At 45.0% G+C, this 27,794-nt stretch overlaps 1 protein-coding gene across 1 annotated transcript in view; it reads right to left on the bottom strand.

Moving 5' to 3' along the window:
• The window catches only part of LOC123246871 (filamin-B-like), a 163,277-nt gene that overhangs the window by 60,657 nt on the left and 74,826 nt on the right, over positions 1 to 27,794 (bottom strand). The window contains exons 2-12 of the mRNA XM_044675653.1: positions 22,384 to 22,502; positions 21,451 to 21,528; positions 18,185 to 18,347; positions 15,467 to 15,664; positions 13,515 to 13,724; positions 13,241 to 13,382; positions 12,498 to 12,536; positions 11,666 to 11,775; positions 6,994 to 7,120; positions 2,576 to 2,712; positions 1,645 to 1,838 (exon numbers count right to left, since the gene is read on the bottom strand). Coding sequence (XP_044531588.1) covers positions 1,645 to 1,838; positions 2,576 to 2,712; positions 6,994 to 7,120; positions 11,666 to 11,775; positions 12,498 to 12,536; positions 13,241 to 13,382; positions 13,515 to 13,724; positions 15,467 to 15,664; positions 18,185 to 18,347; positions 21,451 to 21,528; positions 22,384 to 22,502 — 1,517 coding nt within the window. The remainder of the gene's footprint in view (positions 1 to 1,644; positions 1,839 to 2,575; positions 2,713 to 6,993; positions 7,121 to 11,665; positions 11,776 to 12,497; positions 12,537 to 13,240; positions 13,383 to 13,514; positions 13,725 to 15,466; positions 15,665 to 18,184; positions 18,348 to 21,450; positions 21,529 to 22,383; positions 22,503 to 27,794) is intronic.

Raw genomic sequence — 27,794 nt, 5'->3', positions numbered from 1 at the left:
CGGTGCCCCCTTCCACTCAAGAGGGAATGGAATCAAGGTGTAGAATGGGATCTATTTGGGGGCAGGGACAATGCAAGAATTTGCTTCCACTCGATTCTGCATGGTGGTTTCCAGGTTTGGGTTTAGGTTATTCTGATCCCACCTCTTGCCCACGTGCAGGGAAGGAGTAGGGATGGGAAGCAGAAAATGATTAAGATTAAATTAAAACCAAAAAACATTGACTGGTGAGTAGAAGGGACACATTGATTCCTTTGTTCCTTCCTTCCTTCTTTCCTTCCTTCTTTCTTTCCTTCCTTCCTTCCTTTGTTCCTTCCTTCGTTCTTCCTTTCTTCCTTTCTTTCTTCCTTCCTCCCTCCCTTCCAAGTTTCTTGGGTTAGATAGGAAGCATTCTTGGTTTGCTCTGGGCTTTTACTTAAGATCTACTCTGTGCCAGGCACTGGGCTAAGCACTGGGGAAACAAGAGGCAAAAGTAAGTCCCTGCCCTCAAGGAGCCTCCGATCTGATGGAAGAGACAACATGCAAACAGGACATAATTAACAGAGGGAAGGCCCCGGGATTAAGAGGGGATGACGAAGGCTTCCTGGAGAAGGGGAGACTTAAAGGAAGCCAAGAAAGGTCAGTAGGAGCAGCAGCAGCAAACTTTGTTTCTGTTTTTGGGACCATACGAGTGGCTTCATCCATGTAGATAATTCCTAGCATGGAAGCTCCCTCCCCAAGTGCAGATGGGCAACTCTTTTGTAACTTAGTCTTAGATAGTTGCCTGGGGACGTGGAAAGACTCAATGACTTGTCTAGGGACACAAAGCTGGCGTGGGTCAGAGGCAAGGCTGGCAGCCAGCCTTCTACCCATTAGAAACACCGCCTCGACTATATGTCACAGGTCTCCTAAGAACAAAGGAACTGGCCATGGTCTCACACTGAAATATTGGTCAGATTCCAGTTGAGAAATATCTATAAATGCAGCCTATATAAGTTCTTCAATGAATCTTTGGTAGATCAAAGATCAAGAGCTGGAAGGAACCCCAAAAGTCACAGGGTTCCACTCCCCTCATTTGATAGATGAAGAAACTGAGGCCCACGGTGACTTGTCCAAGGTGACATGAATAACAAACATCAGTGGCAAGATTTTAACTCGGATCCTCCAACCCCAGAGACAACCCTCATCCCACTATCGCTTGGCCAATATTTATGAAGCATCTAAAGTGGAGCAGAGATTCTGGAAAGGACTTCTGAGGCTACCTAGTCCTTTTAGAGAGGAGGAAACGGGGGTTCAGGGAGACTTGCCCACAAATACAGAAGGGTAAGATGGCAACTGAGGACCTCTGCCTCCAGGCCCAGGACACTTTCCACTGATAACGGATCAAGAGGCATTTACTGATCACTTGCTACATGCCAGGCACTGGCGATAGGAAGCCAGAAGCAAAAGAAGTTTATATCCTCACAAGGGAGAAAACACTCGTATATACAACAGGAGGCCATGGAAATACAGACAAATACTGGGTAATTTTGTGCAAGGCCAGGGCTGCTGAAGAGATTGTAACTCAATATTCTGGGCAGTTTTTATTTACATTTTTTTGATAAATGTTGGGAAAGAGGGGCGGGGGGAGGGTGCAGAAGGTTCTGGGGGACCGTGAAGCCTCCTCACCAAATCTGGGTTGAAGTCTCCGGAGGCTGGTTGGATGTAGGCCATGTAAGGGCTGTCCTTGATGTCCTCATCATCGCACATGATATGCACGGCGTACTCCCCCGGTTCCTTGGGCCAGTATTTCACATCGCAGGACCCATCATTCTGGTCATTGTATTCGATCTTTGCCTGGGATGGACCTTCAATGGCAAATCCTAAGAGATGGCAAGAGACAGGTCACATTTGGGGCCATGTAGAGAAAGACAAGGCAGAGCCTCAGAGCCAACAGCTCCAACTCCTTCAGAGCTCGTTCCCCATCCCTGGCACCAAACATGGCGCCATCTGCAAAAGATTAAACTGGAGGCTGGGGTCCATGACGGGCTTTTAAAGAAAAGTCATCCACACAATCTCACTCAGTGGAGTCAGAACTGGGACTACATAGATTTCTGTTTCAAGGAAATGAGTCACTTATCATGGGCTGGTCCCAAGAGCGAGGAAGCAGACGACTCCTATGGGAGGTGAGAAAAAATTAAAAATCCCTTTTAGGTGTCGATCCTAGAAAGCTCACCGCTGTCCCCAGTCATAAACTCTCGACATCTCTGTCACTCTGGCAGGATCACAGGGCCTCTAATTCAGAGCTGGAAGCCACTCAGTCAAGCCCATTTTACAGATGAGGAAACTAAGGCTCCAGAAGGCTAACTGACTTTTGGGATGAGAGATCTAGAGCTAGAAGGGACCTCAGAAGCCATCAAGTCAAACCCACTTCGCAGATGAGGAAACAGAGGCCTGGACATTTGAAGTGATTTGACCAAAAACCAGAGGTAGGACTCGAAGCCAGAATTCTTCCTAAGAAGTTTATGCTTAAAGGAGGAGACGGAGAATTAGGATAAGAGTACATCCGTGGGGTTATCAATAGCATGCACAGGATGGATCATTTTTTTCACAAGCTTACCCAAGGATCCAACTTCGGAGCCAATGGACTCCACCACAAAGTCGGCGGACCTCCCAACGATGCCTCCGTGGAGACCAGGCCCCCAGGCTCTTACTTTCTGAACATCGGCCTCAGGGCCCACTTGGACTTCGAAGGGACTAGAAGGAAATACATTCACTTATATTGGATAAAGAGGAGACATCCTAATAACTGAAAATTGAATTTTTCTCATTTAATATTTTTTAGCATTTTCTTTTTAAATTATGAGTTCCATATTCCCTCCTCCCTTCCACTGTTCCCCCACCCACCGAGAAGGCAAGCAATATGGTATCAATTATACATGTGAAATCATGCAAAACCTATTTCCATATTAGCTATATTGCAAAAAGACTCATGAAAAGAAAGTAGAAAATTAGGCTTCAGTTGGCACTCAAGAGTTCATCCGTTTTCCCTCTGAAGGATGGCGGCATTTTTTTTTTTCATTGATCTTGGATCATCGTATTAATTGGAGTGGCCAAGTTTTTCACAGTTGCTCAGCAGGACAACCTTGCTGTTGCTGGGCCATTGGACTGCCCACTTCACTCTGCATCAGTTCATATGAGTCTCGCCATGTTTTTCTGAAACCAGCCCCTTGTCATTTCTCAGAGCACATCCATAGTCCGGCCCGATCACGGGCCATGACTTGTTTAGCCATTCCCCAAAGGATGAGCATCTTATCTCCTCAGTCTCAAGTTCTTTACCACTGCAAAAGAGCTGCCGTAAATATTTTCCTACAGATAGATGCTCTTCCTTTTTCTCTGATCTCTTACACATAGAGACCTCAGCAGCGGTATTGCTAGTTTTATAGCCCTCGAAATGGGTCCAGTTGCAAATTGTCTTCCAGAATGGTTGGACCAGTTCACAATCCCACCGACAACTCATGAGTGGATCTCTTTTTAACCCATCCTCTCCAATTTGTCATCTCTGTGAGCTGTGAGGTGGTTCTTCACAGTTGTTTTAATTTCTCTTTCTCTAATTTAGGGATTTTTTTCAGATGACTAGAAATAGCTTTGGTTTCTTCTTCTGAAAACTGCCCGTTTATATCCTTTGACCACTTATCAGTTGGGGAATGGCTCTTATGTTTCTGAATTTGGCTCAGTTCTGTACTCGGGATATATTTGAGAAATGGTGACTTTATGAGAGAAACTTGCTAAAAAAATTTTTTATATTGCTTTATAGCCTGATACCTTTTAATTTTTTAATGTCGTTTCCCTGATTATCTCTTTTAATTAAGTATTTTTGCTTCTGCTTTGTTTGAGATCATGATTGCTGCCCCTGCGTTTACTTCTTCTGAAACATATCGGATTCTTTGCCGGCCCTTTATTTTAATGCTGTGTCTGTTTCGAGTGTGTCTCTTACAGACAACATATTGCTGGGTTCTGGTTTCTAATCTATTCTGCTCTCCCTTCCATTTGATGGGTGAGTTCATTCACAATCATGACTACTGACTATTTCCCCTGCATCATTCCATTCTCTTCTGTTTCTCCCTCTCTCACCTTTTATCCTGTCCCACGTTAAAAATCCGTCTTGCTTTTTTTTGTTTTTTTTTTGTTTGTTTTTTAACCTTTATTTTCCATCTTAGAATCTATACATTTTATTGGTTCCAAGGCAGAAGAGTGTTAAAGGCTGGGCAGTGGGGGTCAAGTGACTGACCCAGGATCACACATCTAGTCCATTTTGCTTTTAACCCCTTCCTCCCTTCCCTTGTCCTCTCTTTTATCATCTTCCCTTCATCCCACCTTTTCTTTTCTGCCCCTCCATTCCGATTTCCCTATCGTGCCTCACCCTGACCTTTTGATGGTTCTGCCACTCCAAAATGTGATTTAAGGTATTATTCTAAAGTTGTTCGGAGGGGAATGTTGGGAGAGTTGAGCTGGGTTGTCTCTAATCTGCCATCTTCATAATTGAAAATTGTTAACCAACGTGAAAACTGGTGCTTTCTACAAACGAAGGCTTCCCACCAGTCCAAGGGGATGTCAGCAATCTAGAAAATGCTCTCCTTAAGATCTCCTTCCTACGAAATCAAGAGCTTCAACCAGTAATTTCTCAGGTCCTCCTGCTCGCCTCTTCTTTCTTGCACCTATTGAAGGGGGAAGCTTTGGCCGAGTCATACCATTCCCCGCCGTATTGTATGCACTGCAGAAAAGGTCTTCTAAGCCTGGCATCTCGGACTTTGTTTTTAAAAAATATTTTGGAAAACGTATTTCAACATAACTGGTTTCCTTGACAATCCTTTGTATTTTATTGTATGCAGTTAGAATTATTGGGGGGTTTTAACCCTTGTCTTAGAACTGATACTGAGCATCAGTCCTAAGGCAAAAAAAAAAAATAAGGGCTAAGCAATTGGGGTTTCCCCTAAAAACAATTGTTCTAAGAAGGGGTCTATCAGTTTCACTAGTGCCAAAAGTGGGGAGATCCACGGCAGTCAAAGGAGCCAGGTGGCTCAGTGAACAGAGAGAGCCAGGCATGGAGATGGCCTCAGACACCTCCTAGCTGTGTGACCCTAGGTAAGTCATTTAACTCCAGCCACCTAGCCCTCACCACTCTTCTGACTTGAACCCAACACTTAGTATCAATTCTAAGACAAAGTAATGGGTAAGAAAAAAAAGAAAACCCAAGCTCTATGGTAAGAGAAGATCAAGAGAAACTTAGCTAATTAAGAAAACATGGATCACTCTCTTTCAGATCTCCTTCTCCCTGGTGAAAATGCGTCTTCACAGTCTCCTTTACTGGACCTTCATTTAAATCACAGGAGCTTCCCCTTAGGCTCTGTCCTTCTCCCCACTATCTTACTTCATTTATGATCTCATCAGCTTCCATGGATTCAATTACCATCTCCATGTTGATTTATTCTCAGATCTACTTTTCCAGCCCTGACCTCTCTCCCATTCTCAAATCTTGCATCTTCAGCTGTCTAACAGACTCAATAAACACATCGGCTTCCTGTCATCCTCGGGGTCAAATACGAAATGTTCTTTTTGGCATTCAAAGTCCTTCATAACCTCGCCCTCTCCTGCCTTGCAGGCTTCTTACACCTTCATCTCCAATCCAGCGGCACTGGCCTTCTTGCTATTCCTGGGACAAGACCCTCCGTCTCTCAGCTCTGGACATTTTCTCTGGTTGTCCACCTTGCCTGGAACCCTGTCCACCTCCTCATCTTCACCTACTGCCTTCCCCGACTTCCTTAAAGTCCCAACTAAAAACCCATCTTCAGCAAGAAGCCATTCCCAGGGCAGCTGGGTAGCTCAGTGAATTGAGAGCCAGGCCTACAGACGGGAGGTCTTAGGTTCAAATCCGGCCTCTGACACTTCCCAGCTGTGTGACCCTGGGCAAGTCACTTGACCCCCATGGCCCACCCTTACCGCTCTTCTGCCTTGGAGCCAATACACAGAAGTTATGGGTTTAAAAATTTAAAAAATAAAAATAAAAATAAAAAAGAAGCCATTCCCAACCCCTCTAAATTCGAGTGTCTTCTCTGTTCATTATTTCCTGATTTTTCCTACATATAACTTACATGAATGGCTTTATTGGCTTTTCATTTGCCCCTTTTGACTGCGGCCTCCTTATGGGCAGAGCCTGTCTTTTGTCTCTTTTGGGCACGTTCTAGGAACTTGGGAAATGTTCACTGAGTTCTCTAAGAGTAATATCGATTACCTCGTTATTTCGTCCTCCCCTCCCCAGTTCAATCATGATGTCATCAGTGCGGAGAACCCCCAGAAGAAGAAACCCCCTCCGCCAACATCTTAGAGAGCTGCCTGGGGCGACGAGAGGCTCAGTGGCTCGTCCCTGTGTCCAGAGGCAAGACTCCCCCTTGGGTCTTCCTAACTCCACGGCCAACTTCCTGTCCACTGTAACCTGCTTGGTATCCCCCGAGTCAGAAAACCAGCGTTCGAGGCCTGCTTCTACGCTCGCCTCCCAAAGATTAGGCAATTCCCACGGAGAGACACCAGGAAAACCCCACTCAGAAAAGCCCCACACTGGCTTCCTTGTTTCTGCAGGTCCCTAAGGATAGACTAAAAATCCCGAGAACGAAAGCCACCCAATGGCGTTCCAACCAATTGTGCTCGTGGCCGTTCACCCAGAGAACAGAGCGGTCAGTCATGGACAAAAAAAGGGGAAAGTCTCCTTTTAGCCGGGTGCCCGTCCTTTTTGGCTGCTCTCCCTCCCAAAGCCGCTCATGCTGATTTAAAGCAGGAAACTGAAACCACCAGCAGCTTTTTGATTCGTTTGACTCGGGGCCAAATGTCTGCTGCTGCTCTCCAAAGACTTTCAACAAAGCAGCTCTTTGCTTCCCTTGAATCCGGGAAATGATTAGTGGGTGGCTCGGCTCAGAGCGGGGTCCCAGCCTAGCCGGGGAGGGGCCGAGGCTGGAGCAGAAGAGCAGCGGGGCTCAGACTCACCTCTTTGGAATGTGGTGTCCGCCCCACGTGATGACCACCACATATTTCCCAGGAGTTCCTGGGTAGTACTCAAAAGCATAAACGCCATTCATGAAGCCCTTCTGTTTCACGAGCTCCTCCAGCCCCTCTGCGGGAACAAACACACACACAGACAAAGGATGCCAGTAAATATCTACGTCCCAGCCTGGGCCAAATCGATGGAGGCAGACGGGAGAAATCCTGGTACCGAATTCTAATTCTGGTACCCGGGAACCCTGTGGATTGGAGGCGACTCATCGAAGGGCTCGGTAGGGCCGCCATACAGAAACGGAAGCGGAAGCATTTATTGAGCACCTACTGCGCGCCGCGGTGATGCGATACAAGAGGGAGAGCGCTGGCCATCCCGTAGCCTCCAAGTCTCAGAGTTCAAGTCCTGCCTCTGGCACAAACTGACTGCTTGACTCTGGGCAAGTCAATGAAGTTTTCAGTCTTTTAGGCAACCAGTTAGCCCTGGACTAGGGAGAATAATGACTCCTCTGACGGGAGACAAGGGCTTATTTCCACTGACCAGTGACTGTCTTTTAGAGAATTATAACTCCAAATAACATGAATTCGGATCTGGGCGCCCGCTTCAGAGGATGGTTATTTTTTGCATTTCTACTGCCGTCAGCCTCAGCAGAGGTGCAGATCTGGGAGCTGCCACGTCCGCGGCACTCGCAGAGCCAGTCCCTGTCTTAGGAAGGGCCACCCGCAGGAAGCGGCATCAGAACGTTGAAGGCTGCTCGGGATGCCCCAGACGCTCGCTGGCAAGAACGAATGGCCTCCCAGGGAAAAGGAAGTTCAGACCCACACGTGAGACCATAAGCTTCAAACGGGCCAGCACAGATATCAATATAGGAAAAAAAATAACAAAACAAAGGAAGATCATATCTCCATAATGGGTCAAACAAACGAAACGTGGAGACCAAAAATCAAGGGATAACACAGAAAATTAAAGGAATTTGGGGTCCCAACGTATTCTAAATGGAAAAGAAATACCTTGAGTGTATGTGAGATGCCTGAGGGGAAAAGTAAACATTAAGGAGCTATAATGAAGACTTTCGGGTTACGAGAGGATGCTCACGTCCCCCAAATGGATATAAAATGGGTTACAAAGACACCAGAAAAGAACTGAAGAAAATGCAAATTGTTCACCATTGCTTAAGAGTTTTGTCCACATTCTCTAATGAGAGACATTCGAATTAAAACATTTTGAGGATCTGTTTTATACCCCACAGTCTAAAATAGATCAAGGGTTGGTTCTAGAACCAACAGTTCTAGGTGTTATCACACTGGCAACATGGCTACCCTTTCCATCAAGGCAACTCTGCTATAACTTGGCAAACAGTCTTCAAGAGTGACCAAGGACCTTGGGCAAGTCACTTGACCCCCACTGCCCACCCTTATCACTCTTCTGCCTTGGAATCCATACATAGTATTGACTCCAAGACGGAAGGTGAGGGTTTAAAAAAAAGGAAAAAGAAAACATGGCCAAGCGCGGCAATTCTTCACACCTTTGGCCAGCCTAGAGATAAACCTCTTCAAACTTAGCTAGACTGATTCTCAGACTTCAGAAAGCCAGTCCATGATCTGGCCCATCCCTGAAGCCTTTCTTGGCTTGATAGCAGACCCACCAGGGTTTAGATCGCCTCTGACACAGGCCTTGAGAACCTCAAGTCAAACTAAGCAGGAAGTGAGTAGATATCCAAGTCTGAAATAATTAAATTCATCGCTGGCAGGGCAAAGCATGATATTGTGAGTAGCTATAATCTTTATGGAGACTCAAGTCATTAAGCCTTTATGAACACCTACTATGTGCCAGCAGCCATCCAATAAACTAGAGGAAGAAGAACCAGAATGATCACGCCCTTTGTCCCAGAGATCTTATTACTAGGACTCTTAGCAGAAAATGATTAAAATGTTTTAAAAAAAAAAAAACAACTAAAAACTTCAATGTGTAAAAAAAAAACCCAAATAACAAAAAACTTCATAACCCCATTGTGACTTTATTTGGAATACTAGAAATTAGAAAGAACTCCTAGATCTAATAGCTGCAGGGGGGAAAGCAAATGATGATGTAATCTATCCAGATCAGGAGTGGGAAGAGCTCTTCCAGGCACTCGAGTCCAATTTTTTCATTTTAAAAGAATGGGAAACTGAGATCCAGAGAAAGTAACTGACTTAAATCATGGCGCCAGAGCTCCGATTTGGAGTCAGGATCTCCAAACAGGCTTAACGGCACATTGTTATGCCAGAAACAATATTAAAAATCCAATGAAATATGGAAAGAAAAACCAAATATTACAGCTTGAAATAAAATTAAAAGAGCTTACGCATGCCTCCTAAATTAAGGGGAAAAGCAGTAACAACTATTTCTAATTATATACACACACACACAGCGAAGAGGCAGCTGGAGGCAAGGCACTGTTCATTTTTACTGCTGTTATTTCATCCAAGTTGATATTTTTAATCAACATAGAAAGAGTGCAGAGTTTAAGACATGACTTGAGATGTTACTTCTCATTCTATTTGAACGCTGGTATTTGTTAAACAATCAAATTCATTTACAACCTTGGTTCGAGGGCCAGAACTAGTATCAGGAAGACTCCAATTCAAAATCTGTCTGAGACATTTATTAGCTGTAGAATTCTCTGTGCCTCAATTTGCTCACCTATACAATGGGTTTGGGAGGAGAGGAATCTTACTGGTCCAATTTGCTCCTTTTGGAGGTGAAAAGTGAAGTCTGGTGAAGCTGGGTGATTTGAATCATGACAATCACACATCATTTATTCAGTGCCGTGCCAATCAAACTACAAAATAATTATTTTGTGGAGCTAGAATCACATTGGACTTAGAAGGTAGTGAGTTCCTCATCAGCGGAGAGCTTAAAGCAGAATGATCCCTTTTGGAGAATGATGGAGAGAGGAGACTAAAAAGTACCAGAGGAGGCAGAATATTACAAGGGTAAGAATACAGGCTCCACTGCTCATGTTATGAGCTTGGGCAAATCGCCTAATCTCTGGGACTCAGTTTCTTTGTCTGTAAGACAAGAAGATTCTGTCCTTCTCTAAATCTAGGGCCCCAGGCACCAGAGAGGATTTTCTCTATATCGAGCACTCTATGCCCCAGAGAGGTGGGGACCTTCCTTGAGGGCACGGATTACCGTTTGCCCTTCTCTGTATTCTCAACACCAAGCACAACGCCTGGCACACAGCAAACACTCAGGAATGTGTGTTGATTGACTTGCTGACAAGGAATCAAGGTGGTTATATAGAGAGCAAGAGACGACCCCATTGTTCCACTGGTGTCCAGGTAATGTCAACAGGTCTTGGGGAAGGCCAAGGGATGGCGGACCCCTTGTGGAGGATTTCCAGAACCACAGACGCTTCCTGTGGGAAGGGACCGCCTGATCCTCCAACAAGTGTTCCCCTTTCACAAGTGGTTTTCACAAGCTTTGCTTGGAGACCTCCTAGGAGGGACAGTCCATGACCCTCTGGAGAGACTCAAAGCTGGGTCGGGAGGAAGGGGAAGCCATTCATTCACCCTTGCTGTTCATCGGCCGAGGGCCCTATTTCAGAAAGGTCTTGGGTGCTCTCTGAATGGAAATGCAATTCCCTCCAGATTGCGTCTGAAATTAGAAATCAATCCATCTGATTGACTGAAAGCAGAAAATGCTCCTTTTAATGGCTTGATAAACCAACTGTGATGGAGAAATTCAGATAAACAGCACGTTTGCAAACTCTTACTAAAGCGGAGAGCAGACTCCCAAACGATGACGGGAGGGATGGGCTTCCTTTTCCAAGCCCCGACTCAAAGGCTAGCAGGAGCCGCTTGGTCTGGAGAAAAAAACAAGCTCACATGGTGGGCATTTTAAGGAAAATGAAAAATCATACTGTGCCTCCCCTTTCGTTTCCAGCAATGTAATGAATGTGGATTCAGAAAGTGGCCATTGACCTAAACATTGATCCAGACTTCCTCCTTCGGGGAGGAGGGAAAGAATGGGGGATTGAAAAGAAGAAAAGAGGGGAGACAGAGAGTATAAGCATTTATTACTCAACCTCTGTGCACCAAGTATGCTAAACGCTTTTCTTTCAAACTATCGTCTATTAAATAAATAATTAGCTATTATTACAAACATTTGATTCTCACAACTGTGGGAGGTAAGTGCTCTTATGATCCCCATTTCACAGTGGAGGAAATTGAGGCAGGTGATTTTTCCAAGTGATTTGCTTGGGGTCACCTATATGGCTGGATTTGAACTCTAAGATCTAGGGAATGCCACTTATTTCAGAGCCATCAGGGCCAGCCTGTCCCCATCCAAGCAAAGGCCAAGCAAACCAGAAACACTGAATGTGAAAAGCCCTCGCAGACTCCTTCCCAGAGAACAGTTCTAGGCGCTGGTACCGAAAACTGGAGTCTGAGGCACCAGGCAGGAACTTGCTTTATGTTTTCCCTGGTGGTTTGGCAAAGAGAGGCATTGAGTCACCGCTGAAGGGACCCAAGGTCAAACGGCTCTTGTGCTCTTGTTGCAACAAGCCCGGAACGAGGGCTGCCCCGACGCCGCTCTGGCATCGGCCCGCCTGCTGCCCGCCTAGAGCGCAGCCTCCCACGCACTAAGATGAGCCCGAGTGAGTCGTGCCATTGGTCCACTCACTTCGGGACTCCTTCCCTGGCCAGACACTGTGGACACCAGCGACCGTGAAGCAACAGCAAGCACAAGCCATTCGGGGCCCCACGATTAAACTGGCTGGAGCTCCCTTGTTGCTTAAAAACAGATTAAGAAAATAACAAAAAACGAGCCCAAAAAAGGTGGGAATGGGAAGGACAAAAATCCACATCTCCCTGGGAGGAGAATAAATACCTGAACACCAGACAAGGCTGGCACTCATTCTGGAGGGGGAACCTGACCCACTTCCATGATGCTCCAGAGCCTATGGAACTCGTTTCTCTCGGGAAAACGAGCGTCTTCCCATTGGCTTTCACAAAGTGATGGCAAACTCCTGGAGGGCAGGACTGGGCTGGGGCTGGCTTTTCTCTGTCCGAAGCCCACACGGGCACCTCGGACCTAGCAGCCACTCCAGGAATGTCTGCTGAAGGGAGTGAATGAATCCCGAGCCAGCCCGGCCCCTTATCCAGAGCACCATCTGCAAAAGGGAGCGGCCGTCCGAGCCTCACTCAATGGTTCTTGGGTGCCAGATGGACTGGAGGCCAAGCAGAAAAGGGAAGGAGGCCAGCAGCACCGACTGAGCCAGGGTAGGTGCGGTCAAGCACAGGCAAAGCCAAGAGGCCAAGCTGACGGCGCCCTCCACCTCCCGGGGATAATGGAAGCACTTCCTGCCTCTCGAGGGGAACGATATGGCCTCCCACTTCTCCCCAAAAAGCACTTCCATAGAGTGTCGTCCCACGCAGACCTTGGACTAAACTCTGATGTAGGAAGGCATCCTCTGCAGAGCAGACGAGAAAATAAACCCATCAATGGCACCCACTTTTTAAGCGTGTCGTTGATGACCGGCGCCATGATGGTGCTGGGTTGAAAAACAAAAATTAAAAAGAAGAAGCGGACTCTGCCTTCTCGGATCTTACTGTCTACTGGACCAAGGCAAGCACTGAGAGAGGGCAGGGGACTCCGGAACTCGGCTATGCTTCAGAGGAACAGACTTGGATGGACCCGACCTCAGACCCCAAGAGCCCAGATGTGGAGGCAGAAGGGACCCCAGAGGCCATCCAGGCCAACCCCTTCATTTTACAAAGGAGGAAACCGAGGTCCAGACAGATTAAGTCCTTTGCCCAAGGCCAAGTTGTTGCACCATTACAAAGCACAAATGTGGCTCCAAACAGGAGAGATGACAAGAAATCTATACCCCACCCTTTGCAGAGGTGAGTGAAAAACAGGTATTTTAGACTTTTTCGTTGTGTTCATCCGTTACACCAATTTTGGGGAGGGTCTTTAAAAATAGTACTTATTATATAAGAGGTCTCTCTGGGAGGAGGGGGAAGCTGGGGAAAATTATAGTGCTGCAAAAATGTTATCAAAACTTTTTTTTTTTTCAAAATGATAGTAGGGCCTCCCCTCTATGATTATCTCTCATTTCTCCTGGATCTGCCTTGTCTTTATGGAGTTGTTTACACGCCATCTCCCCAGGCTGAGGGAGATCCCCGAGATCCAGGCGGGCCTTGCCAGGGCCTCATCAGCGTCTGTGTGACTCGACAGGAAGGGGGGACACGGTACTTACTGGGCCCTCTGACCGTCACGCTGAGCTCCCCGCTTCCTGCTGACTTGGTGTCCACCTTAAAGTCGGCCGTCTCTCGGATCCTCACCCCCTTGGGCTGCAGGCCTCGTCCGCTGGCCCGACAGGCGTTTGGATTGCAGGCTGCAAACACATTTCGGGCATCAAGTCAGTCTTTCATTCCCCAAGTCAACATTCCCCGGCCAAGGCAGCTCAGAGCCACCTTCCACACAAAAAAGTCAACAGGAAGAAAACGCCGACCAACCTCCCCGAGACCTGAGGGCCCACTCGGAGAACACTGGAAGCCAACAAACACAGAAGCGCAGCTTTGTCCGGCCACCCCACACACGGGAGCAAAGTGGGCACGATCGGCGCGGCCCCGGGGAGCTCCCACGGAAGGCTCCCACTCTTGGGCTCCCCTGAAGCCTCCCACTGGTTCCATGTTGGGGGGAAAACTGGTGGTGTTCCAGCCACACTGCTGGATCCCTGCAACCCCCACGGCTATGCCCCAAAGCCCAATCACTGGAAACATCCAATTTTTCCAAGAGTACTTTTAAACCCCACCAACTAATGTGATTTTAAACGTCATACTAGGGGCCAGATTCTGTCTGGGTCAGCCATTTTTAAAGCTTGTTTTCTTCCTAAGGAGCAGCCAAAGTCAAGAAGCAAGAAGTTTAATAAAAAGGACAAACAAAAAACACCAGAGTGGTCCAACAGAACCTCGGCTAATGGAGACTCGGGCTCCAGAACTATATGGTATTAAAATGGTTGGCAAGGGCACAGCCCTGAATCCTTACCAAAAAAGCTGCCGTTCTGTGTGAATTCTGTATCGGATTTAAAGTAGGATTTGGGCTTTTTTTGTTGTTGTTTTTTTTTTTAAGTTCAAAGGAAGGTCAAAAATTGCTTTTGAGAAGGTTACAAAATGGAAGGCCATTTTTTTTAAAGAATGGAATGTTATTTCAGATCGAAATAAGAATAATAAAACTCACAGGAAATGCTTCGGAAAACTTGATGGCAAGTTGGAAAGTCTCATTACCAAAGGTATTGGGGAATCAATGAACAAAATGGGTAAGAGAAGGCTGTTCTTTCTTAAATCCTAACTGCCAACTTCACGGTCCCTCATCACTGGAGAAAGCAGCCAGCTCCCCATTTCGGGCTTCTCTGTCACCGGAAGATAAAAGAACCCCAACTTTTAGTAGGAGAGAGGAAGGCATTTTCTATGCATGGGCCCATGACCTCAGCTGTTTACTCCATAAAGCAAAAGGCCAACTATTCAAACCCTTTTATGGGATTTTTTTTTTTTAATTTGAAAACTTTGCTGAACTACATCTCAGAGAGACAACATTGTTTTATGAACTTCTAATTCTGCCCGGTGTCAGGGGCAGTGAGAAATCAGCTGGCCACAAGGGACATAAATCCTGACAGGGCTCCCCTATAAAAAGATTCTTGTTCGGTAAATGGATCTTGGCATCATTCAAAAGGCGAGAAAAATGCTAGGGCGTGTGAGAGACTCTGAGGGCGAGTTACAATTGACCTTTGTGGCCATCCCATTAAAAGGCCCAAGACTAAAGCCAATCAGGCCACGGGCTAACAGTGGGCATTTCAAAGAAGGCCAGTTTCTTTTTCACTGCCATCAGACAATACAGTGGCTACCAACATCAGGGGCTCCATCTTGCTCTGATTAAGATTCAGAGATGACCACGGTGCTTTGGGTTTTTATCCAAAAGGATCACAAATATGGCATGCACAACAAGAATGGACCAGGACCATCGCCTTGCCCACCCCTTACCAGCAAGCCATCTGGGACCAGCCCCTCTCAATTAGGAAGCCATTATTCCTTGTGAAGTCCAAAATTCCCCAAATGAGACAGAAGTCTGTAGGATGCAGGAGCAGAGGACAGAGTAAGGAGGAACTGAGTTCAGTTCTGGTTTAGGAGAGAGAGAGAAGGGTTGAAAATATAAAAGGCAGAAGTCAGAGAAAGAAGTCTACTCCTTAAGTCCACATTCTCTAGAGCCAACGGCACCAAAGAGAGCACAAATCCTTCTGTGTTGTCAACTTTCCAGTCTTTGACAATCCTAAAGTCACTTTTATTCTAAGAGAAAAACACGCAAGGAATTCCCCAATCCACCAGCTTCCCAGGGAGCCAATGGTAATTCAGCTTACTCTCCTGAATAATACAATAAACAAAGCTCTTCTTAGAAGGACAAACGCCCTATGAAAGTACTTACCCTCCCCAACATTCACCATGAAGGGGCTTTTGGGAATGGATTCTCCAGCAAATGAGATCTTGACCACATGAGGACCGGGCTGAATGGGCTTGTAAGCACAGCGGTACACCTGGTTCCCCTTGTCTTCCATGGCCATTTCTACCGTTTTCTTTCCTTGGGGATCTTCCACTTCCACTTCGATGTCTCCCACGCCAGCTCCTGCAGAAGAGCCACCGTTTGGCAAGAAGTCAGACACCTTCCCCGGCAAGCCAACAAGCCAAGAAGCAGAAGGCTCTCCAGTCCATGCTGTGTCAGAACAGCTTGTTGACTGGCAGCTTTAGGCTTGGATCCCTTTGCTAAAAATACTGCACAAAATATCAATAATATGGAAATGGGTCTCGATCATTGGCACATGTAAAGCCCAGTGGAATTGCGTGTTGGCTATGGGAGGGGGCTGGGAGGAGGGGAGGGAAAGAACATGAATCGTATAATAATAATAATAATAATAATAATAATAATAATAATAGAGATATTGCATGAAAGCAAGAAGTTACCCTAGCCAACGTCTGGCTTTATCAAATGTCACAGCAAGAATCATGCTGTAAGTCTTTTAATATATGTCTTGTAAATCATCTTGGAATGAGAAAAAGTAAACTAAGGCTGGGGAAAAAAAAAAAACCTTCCAGGAATTCAAGAACCCAATACCAAGAAAATGGTTGAGTCAGCTATTTGTTCACTTGGTAACCCGAGACAAGCTGCCTAATTGTTTGATGCCTCAGTTTCCTCATTTGTCAAAAGATAGTATGCTTGTCTTCACTCCCTCATAGAGTGTCTTTCACACAATCAAATGAATGCCAAAGGGTCTTGAAAAGCATGAAATACTCTAGAAATGCAAAGAAAATTTCCTACCCATTGTCCAAGCTCAGAAGGGTATGGGATTCTGAGTTTACATATTAAAGATTCTTTTAAAAAAAAAAAAGTTCTTAAAACAGAAAGCTAACCTTTAAAGGCAGTGATTCCCAAACTTTTTTGGCCTATTGCCCCCTTTCCAGAAAAAATATTACTTAGCCCCCTGAAAATTAATTTTTTTTTAATTTTAATAGCAATTCATAGGAAAGATAAATGCACCTGTGGCCATCACCACCCCCCTGGATCACTGCAGCACCCACCAGGGGGCGGTGGCACCCACTTTGGGAATCACTGCTTTAAGGGATAAGAAGTCTAGAGAAGTTGCCATTTGAGTCTTTTTGCACTTCCTTCCTCTTGTCTACAAGGCCCTCCTGCCTCACATCTCTTCTTTGGTTTCCTTCAGGACTCATCTTACTGACTTTCCTGGTCCTTCTTGCTGCCAATACCATGACCCTCCCCACCAAATAAAACTACATTGGGCTTCTCTGGGGCATGCACATCCATACACCTATATACTTAAGAATATAGATATATAGAGATACAGATACGAGCATGTACATACATATACACATACATGCACACACCTTCCTTGTCTTCCTTCATAAAATTTAAGCTCCCTGAGGGCAGACACTATTTCCATTCCAGCTCTTTGTACCCCTCCACATTGAGCACAGTGCCTAGCAAAGAGCAGATGCTTAAAAGTGGCAGATGGGTGAATATAAAAATCTTAAGGCTGCAGAAGAGAAATAACTCTCCGTGAACAGCTTCCAAGTACAAAGTTGTGTTAAAGCTTCTAGGAGAGACGACCCAAAATGACATGTACTGAAGGAATATTGGCTCAGCCCTCTCTGGAGGCTAAAACTAGACTCCCTGATCCCTGCTTTCTTTATTAAGTCCTGGAAGATAAAGGGCACAAAATTGCTCTCCCCTGGTGCCAGAGCTCTCTCCAAGCAGGCAACTCTGAAAAATGCCATTGCTCCTCTTTTTTAATTGAGAAGAAGCCAGAGAGGTCCATCCACCTATCTCTCGTGGTCTGGCTCTCTCGCCTTCTCTCTCCAGGTAATATAGTTGCTAATGATCAAGAATGGCTCTGGTCCACCAGTGAGAATCTTCGAGTCTCCTGGGCAAGTTGAATCCACTGAAGTTCCCAGACTCTAAACTTGCTGCTTTCCTCCAGCTAGCCAATGACAAGGGTATTCCACTAAGATCATCAGCTTTGTCTGGACTCTCTGCCTTGGCAAACAACTTCTCCCTGGCTTATGAATGTTCCACAGTCCAGCCTGGCCTGCTCTCAAGGACCAACGATAGAGGACTGTCCACTCAGGATGCTTGTTTTCTAGTTTTGTTTTGTTCAGACCTGTGCAGCCTTCAGCCCCCAAAGCAGAAACCCCCACCCAGTCTAGGCTCTATCCCAACCCCTCCCACCAAAACAAGGCTTAGAAGTCATAGTCAGCAGTCTCCCATTGGGGCTCTGCAAAAGGAAGCTATTTTTAATAACAAACCCAAGTTCAAGCCAACTTTAGAAAGTCGAGCCAAGTCTCAGAAGTCATTTCAAGTGACTCTCCTAATAAAGGGCCATCGTCGGGCCCCCGGGTAGGAGTGCTGGGCATCCCTTCCCTCCCAAGGCATCACCTGGTACTCAGTGTGTACGTGTGCTCAGCTCCTCGGGGGAAGATGGAGATTCTGAGCTGAAAGGGACCTTGGAGGCCATCTAGATCAACTGCCTCCTTACACCGAAGAGGAACCGGGCTTGGAGAAACGGAGGGACTCACTCAACAGCATGAATTTAGAGAAAAGCCCAATGGGTGATGGAAGAAAGTGCCCCTCTACCTGCTGTGTAGATGTCAAAGAAAGTGGCCTTATTGGCAATATTGCCGGAGGCTTCCAGGCCTGGTCCCTTTGCAGTCACTTTGCTGGCATCACCCTGGGCTTTATCAACATTGACCTCAAACGGACTCTTGGAGATGTGCTGACCAGCGAAGAGAACCGTGACCTGCAGGAAAGAGAAAAAGTGTCTTTAGTCACAGCCAGCCCTACCGTAAAAGAACACCAATGGAAGCCGGCTGATGACCTGGGGTGGCCTTTTCTGTCCTAGCAAAGAGATGAGGAAACACTATCTCCTTCCCTTGGTGGAGAGATGGGGGGCCAGCAATACGGAGCGCTGCATGCGCTGCCAGACCTGGGTGGTTGGTTTTGCCGAAGGGTTTCTTCAATGGTGCAAAGAAAGATTTCATCAGAGTAGGAGGAGGTGACGTCTCGGGGGAAAGAAGTCATGAACTAAGTGTAATGGAATATCAGAAAGATGGAGTAAAACCTTAAAAAAATAAAAACAAGTGAAAAAAAAACCAAACCCGTTACATATAATGTTAGAGCTGGGAGGGACCTAATCGTTGGACCACAGATTCAAAGCACGAAGGGAAGACCTCAGAGGACATGTAATCATACTCCCTCATTAGAGTGAAGGAGGACAAGGAAAAGGAGGTAGGGGGAAGGAGAAGGAGAAAAATAAGGAGGAAGAAGAGGAAAAAGAGAAGGAAGAGGAGGAAGAAGGAGAAAAAGAAGGAGGAGAAAAAGAAAAGGAGGAAGAAAAAGAGAAGGAAGAGGAGGAAGGAAAAAAGAAGAGGAAAAAGAGGAGGAAGGAGAAAAAAGAGGAAGAAGAGGAGGAAGGAGAAAAATGAGGAAGAAGACAAGGAAGGAGAAAAAGAAAAGGAGGGAAAAAAGAGGAGGAGGAAGAGGAGGAGGAAGGAAAAAAAGAGGAAGAGGGTGAAGGAGAAAAAAGAGAAGGAGGAAGAAGAGGAAGAAGAGGAAGAAAAAAGAAAGGAGGAAAAGAAAGAAGAGGAGGAAGAGGAAAAAGATCAAGAATGGGGAGGAGAAGAAGAATCAGCACTTAGGTAGTGTTTCAAGATTTGCAATGGGCTTTAATTATACATTGACTGGTAATCCTCATAACAACTCTGGAGGGGAAGGAAATTCTACTATTATTCCCAGATTAGAAAACTGAGGCACAAAAATATTAAATGACGTGTCTAATATTGACACAGTGTCTGAGGAAGTATTCAGACCAAACTCAGTCTTGCCAACTTAAATACCTCCTCCCTAACTCCAAATCCATTTCAACATCAACTCCTCGTGCCATAGGGGAATAAAGTGAGGCACAAAGGGGTGTTAGAAACAGGACCAGATTCTTGGTCTCATGGCTCCCAGGTTCATGCTCTGCCCTGTCATCTCTAGTTTGACAAATACAAAGTTCAAAGTCAGGAATCCTGATGCTGAAAATGAATGGTCAAAGTATTTATATTCAAAACTCTAGATAAAAAGATGCCCCTATCCCAGGCACTCACCAATAGTTGTGGCACACCTAGAAAAAAATATAAATTTATGAAAACAACAGGAAAAAGAGACAATCATCCAAGCTGAAGAACAGCTGGCAAACCTGAAAGTCCTTCCTCAGACATCTAGGCTTGCACTCAGGGGGCAGAAATACAGTCAGTTCCACCCAGCCCTCCATAAAGATGGCACTGCATCCCTTGTAGCACTCAACTTTAAATATGTGATGGAGATGCAAAGCAGATTTCTCCCACCCAGAAAACACAGAGCAAAGAGCCCTGGCCTGGAGTTGGGAAGACCAAAGTTCAAAACTAGCCTCAGACACTTTCTAGCTGAGCTGTGACCCTGAGCAAATCATTTAAACACTGTTTGCCTCAGTTTCCTAATATGTAAAATGGGGATAATAAGAATGTCTCCCTCAAAAACTTGTTGCCAAGATCAAATGAGTTAATAACCATAAAGTGCTGAGCACAGTGCATGGCACAGAGTTAAGTGCTATGTGGAGGTCCAGTTAGTAGATGGTGCAGCCTCGACGTGAACTCTCCCTTTGAAGACCTTTCAAAGACCCAGTGGGCAGGGACCATTATGTTAATAGGAAGCCAAGGAAGAGGATGATGGATGTGATTCATTAACCAACCTCTATGGCTTTTCCAAGGCTGGGAATATGGTATTTCTGGCCCAACTTGTGGAAGAAAATATGTCAAATCTCCGCCAAAGGAAGCAGGAAAAGCTGTGGCTCTGGAGGCTGAAGCCCAGGAGGTCAGTCCCACCTCTGACATCTGAGACTTGTCTGACCTTGGGTCTCAGGTTCTTCATCTGTGAAAGGGGAGATCTGGACTTGATGGCCTCTGAGGCCCCTTCTAGCACTCATGCTCCAATCCTATGAGCCCACCATGGATTTGGGAAGGAGCTGAAATACTCCATCTCCTTCCCTTTAATGCAGAGGTGGGGGATTAGGAATGTGGAATGTTACATACATGCATACATACATACATACATGAGCATACGCATTGCTTTCTTTGGCTGAACTGCTTTTATTCCCATCACTTGTGCATCTTTATTCCAAGAGATGGGTCACTGGGAAGGGGAAAATAGAGGAATATGTGCAGAAATGAGCAGTGTATGAGAACACAAATGATATTAATACTAATGAGAACAAAACCTGAGATTTTAAGCTTGTATCCTGGGAAGATTTGTATGAACAGATGTGAAGTAAAACAAGAAGAACCACGAGAACAATACACACAATAACTCCAAAGATGTTAACAGAAAAGAACACAGTGCACCTGAATTCTATAGAATGAGGACTAAGCTTGGTCCCAAAGAAAAGAGGAAAAAATGCCCCCTCCCCATTCTTTCCCTGGGTAAGAGGGAGGCCATGGACGTGGGTCACACTGGCAGGCTCAGCTGGGACTGCTTTTTACTCTATTGTTTGTTACAAGGAATGGCCCTCTGAGTAGGGGACAAAAAGGCTCGAATGATCCCAGAATTAACAAGTTATACATTATTTAAGCTTCTCCACGAATGCCAGTGGAGTCATTTATTCATCCAGGAAACAGCGGAGTTTGGTTTTGGTTTTGGTCTTTTTGCCTTTTAGGAATCTGCTTAAAGCAAACTCAACGAGCATCCTTTGTCATGGCACGGGACGTCCAAAGGGAAGCTTAATGACTAAAACAATTAGCTGCGATCTCCGGCGTTCACCTGCGTGGGTTAAAGCTGCCTCGGCCCCATCATGCTCCAAGGCATCACCCCAGAAGCCCAAATCTTACTTTGTGAAGTCCTGTGACCTTGGGCAAATATTCCACAGAATACGTCTTGTTCTTGTCCCCGTCGGGAGTCACTTGTGCCTAGAAGCAGAAGCACCAAGAACTGTTGGAGAACGCCAAGAATAATGGAAGAAAGGGCACAGCCAGAGTCAGCATCCCGCCTGGCCAGTCCCGGCAGCCACTCACTGGCTTATTGCCTCCAGGCATCTCTTCTCCAGCAAGGGGGTTCTCCAGCCCTCAGCCAATGAGTGGCCCCAGAGGCATAAATTCACAAAAACAAAAAACTATACCAAACTCTCAATTTGTCTCTTTTAGAGAAGAGATGGGAGGCAGGAGGTCTCTTATTTGTTTTCAAACACACCCACCCACCCACATCTTTAGAGGATAAAACCTTGGAATAATGGTATCACCGCCATATTGGAAAGCGTCTACAACCAAACCATACTTTGTATTATTTTTTTAAATATAAATACATCTTCCATCTTTTATCCCCTCTTCCAAATTTCACTTTATTTTATACTTATTTATCCATATACATATTGTTTCATTGATAAAAAGTTCCATGAGGACAAGTATTATTTCATTCTTGTCTTCCTATCCCCAGCGCATCAAACAGTGCACAGCCCATACTGGGTGTCTAATAAATGCTTACTGATGTTGGCTGAGTGAGAGCTGAATCTACGCCAAGGAAATCACTCCCCCAAACAGGACGGCTAACATCCCTTTTGTCCATGTCCTTGGAGAGTCCACCCAAAGTTCTACCCAGGAAATGAGTCCATCGGCTAGTAGCTATGGATGCTCTTGGGAGAAAAAGGGGGCCAAGGCTGAAGGCAGCTGGTCTGGGTCCAGCAGAGGCACCTACTGGTCAGCCTCGTGTTCCCCACACCATGACACGCACTGACCCACAAAAGAAGTGGCACCCTCCAGCCCGCATACCTCCTCTTTGTTGCCCTCAGGGTCTTCCACAATCACCATCACGTCCCCTTGTCCAGCACTAATGGTGTCCACTGTGAACTTGGCCGGCTGCTTCACCATGTTCCCATTGGGCTCAATTCCTGTTAAATAGTCACAATATGAGTTACCAAAAATGGTCATCCGAAGGTCGTTGGGCCATTTACTCGGGCAGCGTCCAGACAACCGAAAGTCACGTGGACGAAACTGGTAGAAAAAAGCAGCCCAGCCCAGGGGGGAGCCCCAAAGTAAGAGCTGGGTTCTCGCACGTCCGTGATCTGACCATGAGTGAGAGACAACCTCACTGCCTCCAGCAAGTCTCTAAGCACTAGGAAAATGGGTGATCTGTATCCTCAGAGGGAATTTCCACACTATGCCGGTGAAATCACAGATCTGGAGCACCCACAGAAAATCATGAAGACAACCAGAAACACCCTGTAGCTGAGGAGGAGAGAAAAGTCCCCTCTGAGCCGTCTGCAGTCAGGATGTGTCTAGACTACAAGTAAGAACCTGAACGTGGTCAGGGCAAGACAGCTGCTAGAACTCGCCCAATCTCGGTGGCAGAAGAAGGTTGTCCTGAAAGTTCTGACTCGGAGAAAGTGGGTCCTTTTTTGGAGGAGAAAAGCTCCTGTCCCATGACGGAAAGATCACGGAGGATACATTTCTACCCAGCCACGACTCGGCGCCGAAGCCCTCTCGTGATACCTCCCAGCACAGCACCAACCTTGGGCTTTCAGAAGCCTTTGCCAACGGAACCGAGTTCTGGCAAGTCTTACCCATGAGAAAGGAGGCAATGAAACAGACCCCAAACTGGAAAGGGACTCGGGAAGCCACCTAAGCCAACCCTTTCATTTTACCCCTAGCACCAGTCCAACTTAGTCTCAAGAGATGATGATCAAAAGTGAGTTCCAAATGGTTTTGATTATATTAAACTAAAAGGCTTTTGTACAAACAAAAACAATGCAGCCAAAATCAGAAGGGAAACAACAAATTGGGAAAAAATCTTTATAACAAAAAACTCTGACAGGGGTCTAATTACTAAGTACTAAATACAAGGAGTTAAATCAATTGTATAAAAAGTCAAGCCATTCTCTAATTGATAAATGGGCAAGAGACATGAATAGGCAATTTTCAGGTAAAGAAATCAAAAGTATCAATAAGCACATGAGAAAGTGCTCTAAATCTCTAATAATCAGAGAAATGCAAATCAAAACAACTCTGAGGTATCACCTCACACCTAGCAAATTGGCTAAAATGAAAGAAGGGGAGAGTAATGAATGCTGGAGGGGATGTAGCAAAATCGGGACACTGATGCATTGCTGGTGGAGTTGTGAACTGATCCAACCATTCTGGCTGGCAATTTGGAATCATGCTCAAAGGGCTGTAAAAGAATGCCTGCCCTTTGATCCAGCTATACCATTGCTGGGTTTGTACCCCAAAGAGATCATAGATAAACAGACTTGTACAAAAATATTTATAGCTGCGCTTTTTGTGGTGGCAAAAAACTGGAAAAGGAGGGGATGTCCTTCAATTGGGGAATGGCTGAACAAATTGTGGTATCTGCTGGTGATGGAATATTATTGAGTTCAAAGGAATAATAAACTGGAGGAATTCCATGTAAACTGGAAAGACCTCCAGGAATTGATGCAGAGCAAAAGGAGCAGAGCCAGAAGAACTCTATACACAGAGACTGACATTCTGTGGTAAAATCGAATGTAATGGACCTCTGTACCAGCAGCAATGCAATGACCCAGGACAATTCTGAGGGATTTATGGAAAAGACGCTGCCCACATTCAGAGGAAGGACTGCAGGAGAGGAAACATATAAGAAAAACAACTGCTTGAACGCATGGGTTGAGGCGGACATGATTGGGGATGTAGACTCGAAACTACCACACCAATGTAACTATCAATAATATGGAAATAGGTCTTGATCAAGGACACATGTTAAAACCAGTGGAAATGTGCATTGGCCATGGGTGAGGGGAGAGCGGGGGGGCGAAGGGGAAAGTAGGAGCATGAATCATGTAACCATGTTAAAAATGAATATTATTAAATGGTTAAAAAAAAAAAAGTGAGTTCCAGGGGAGCAGCTGGATGGCTCAGTGGATGGAGAGCCAGGACCAGAGAAGGGAGGTCCTGACCTCAGACACTTCCTAGATGTATGACCTTGGACAAGTCACTTAGCCCCCACGGCCTATCCTTACCACTTCTCTGCCTTGAACCAATACACAGTATTGATTCCAAGATGGAAGGTAAGGGTTTAAAAAAAAAAAGTAAGTTCCAATAGGTGGTTCAGCAGAAAGAGAGCCAGACCTGGAAAGAAAGAGGAGGTCCTGGGTTCAAACCTAGCCTCAGATACTTCCTAGATGTGTGACCCTGGGCAAGTCACTTAGCCCCCATTACTTAGCCGTTGGCGCTCTTCTGCTTGGAACCAATACACAGTATTGATTCCAGGATGGCAGATAAAAAGATATTTTATCAATTACATGTAATAAATTTCCACATAAGTTTTCTAAGATGATATGCTCCAAATTTTCTCCTTTCCTCCCCATCGCAGAGATGGCAAACAATCCAATCTGGGTCATCCTTGTGTAATCATGCAAAACATACTACCATAGTGTTCATTTTTAATAAGAGAATAATCACATAAAGCAAAAACTCAAATAAACTAAAGTGAAAAAATCCTGTGCTCTGATCTGCATATGACTCCCACAATTCTTTCTCAGGAGGGGGGTCGTTTCTTTGTCCCAATTTCCTCAGATTTGTCCCAGGTCGTTGCATTGCGGAGAGGAGCCAAGTCTATCCCAGGCTGATCACTCCACAATATTGCTGCTACCGTGTCCACTGTTCTCCCAGTCTCTGCCTCAGTTCATGTACGTCAAGATAAAGATTTAAAAAAACAAACAAACAAAAAAAAGGATCCTAGAGGTCTGACGCTTTTTATTTATAGTCATTCGGAAGCTGCTGGTTAAAGGAGACCATCTGCTGAGCTGGGAAAGAACCGCAATCTGTGGCAATAAAGGGACCAGTCACACTCATAAAATCGGATTTTCTTGAATTATTATCTATCAAAAGGTTTTGCTCAGAAACACAGCTTGGAAAAGGGCTGTTGCTGTGTAGTAAAATAAACTTTTCCTCAAATAGATGAATGGCCCCACGATCTTGCTGGTCTGGACATTCCCTCTAAAGCATGGCATTTTCTAGAGTCATCATTAATCCAATTAAATTGGCATCTGAATTCAGGTAGGTTTATCTTAGCCCACTTGTTTTCACTTCTCATTCTTTTTAGCCAAGCTATCAAAAAAAAAAAAGTCCTGATCGCTGAAGAAAAGCTAAGAAGTGACATTTCTCTTGTAGAAAGAAAAGCCAACTTGCAACAACAACGAAAAGGGAAATTTTCTTTCGTTTAGTCATTGAGACTTTGCTCCCAAATGAACAGCACATTAACGCGAGGAGGATTAGCCTCATTTTCCAAGAACTTTGGCTGCTTCCATCCCTTCTGACACATAACGGGACAGGTGCAAGGCCTCGAGGGCCAGACTTTCCATGGAGGCACGGCGGCCAATCCGGTCCTGCCAACCCTGCCCGTCCCGGCTGCCTCCTAAAATAGCCGCTTCTGCTCCTCGACACAAAGGGGCCGAGCCGAGTCAAAACCGGACAAAGCTGCAGGTGAAGGAAGAGAGCACGAGCCGCCGAGTTCCTGATCTACACAGTGAGGGGCGAAGGGAACAGGAAGTGACTCACAGGGAGAGGAAGTGTGAAAGCTGGTGATAAGCTCGTCACAAACAAACCAGGATGCCCTGACCGGATTGAATCCATCTCATCGGGTTAGTCTACAGAAGCGCCGGAGCCCAACCAGGAAAGCGGGAAGGGGAGCCGGCCGAATCCTCACCCCGACTCCATCATCTCAGAGAAAGCCAAATCCTTGCCTTAGCCCTGGGGATAAAAGTCGGCCTTGGAGTCGGGACTGAGGCTCAAATCTTGCCTCTCTGAAGTGCACTAACTGGGGAAGACTCTGGGCAGGTCTTGAATTTCCTCAAAATAAGAGCAGCGACTTCATAATTTTGCTGAGTGTGAAATGAGAAAATCTATGGAGAACACTAGATAAATTTCAGCTGTCATTCATGAAAAGAAATCACCTTTGCTTTTACAATTCAAAGGCAGTGTGGGCCAGTGGATAGAGTGCTAGACTCTGAGTAAGGGAGACTGGGGGGAGATTTGAAATTGTATTACTTTTATGATGTTCTTATATATCGACATAAAATATATGTATATAGAAATACATAAGTATATTTATATACATGATTTTAATATATTGACATAAAATATATGTATGTAGAAATACATAAGTATATTTGTATACATGATTTTTATATATCGACATAAAATATGTATATAGAAATACATACGTATCTTTATATACATGATTTTATATGTTGACACATAAAATATATGTATATATAAATGCATACGTATGTTTATACATATAGTTTTTATATTTTGACATATAAAATATATATGTGCATAAATATATTTAAGTATATTCATATACATATCATATATTTTATATCAATAAATATATTTCTATGTAAATATATTTTAAGTATGGTGCATATTTTATATTGATAAACATATTTTATGTAAATATATTTTATATCAATAAGTATATTTTATATCAATATTATATTTTATGTCTTTTGTTTATATATTATATAATTTATATATCAGTAACTATTGATATATATATATTTATATAAAATATTTGTATACAAATATATTTGTGTGTATTTATTTATAAATTTTATTTAAATTTATTTTAAAATACATTTTATTATAATAACTCCCAAGTATCATGTTCTTACTATTCTATTCAGAATTATCACCAAGAGGTAAAAACTTCCTAGAAATCCAGGAAAGCTTATATGAACTGACACAGAGTGAAGTGAGCAGAACCAGGAAAACCATTTATACAATAATAACAACATTTAAAAACAAATAACTTGGAGGAGTCTGACCAAAACAAGGACCGTCTCCAGAGGACAGATGATGAAGCAGCAGACTTGGGGTACAGAATGGGGCTGGCTCTCTTTCTCTCTCTCTCTCTCTCTCTTTCTCTGTCTCTCTGTCTCTCTCTCTGTCTCTCTCTCTCTCTCTCTCTCTGTCTCTCTCTCTCTCTCTCTCTCTCTCTGTCTCTCTCTCTCCCTCTCTCTCTCTGTCTCTCTGTCTCTCTCTGTGCCTTTCTCTTTCTTTGCCTGTCTCTCTGTCTTTCTCTCTGTCTCTCTCTGTCTCTGTCTCTGTCTCTCTCTCCCTCTCTCTGTCTCTCACTCTCTCTCCTCTCTCTCCACCTGGCTCCCTCCCTCTCTCTCTCTGTCTGTCTCTCTGTCTGTCTGTCT

Source organism: Gracilinanus agilis, chromosome 1, assembly GCF_016433145.1.
Source record: "Gracilinanus agilis isolate LMUSP501 chromosome 1, AgileGrace, whole genome shotgun sequence".
NCBI classification, from domain to species: Eukaryota; Metazoa; Chordata; class Mammalia; order Didelphimorphia; family Didelphidae; genus Gracilinanus; species Gracilinanus agilis.
Note: the sequence above shows the minus strand (reverse complement) of the source record. Positions and strands in the feature narration are given on the sequence as shown.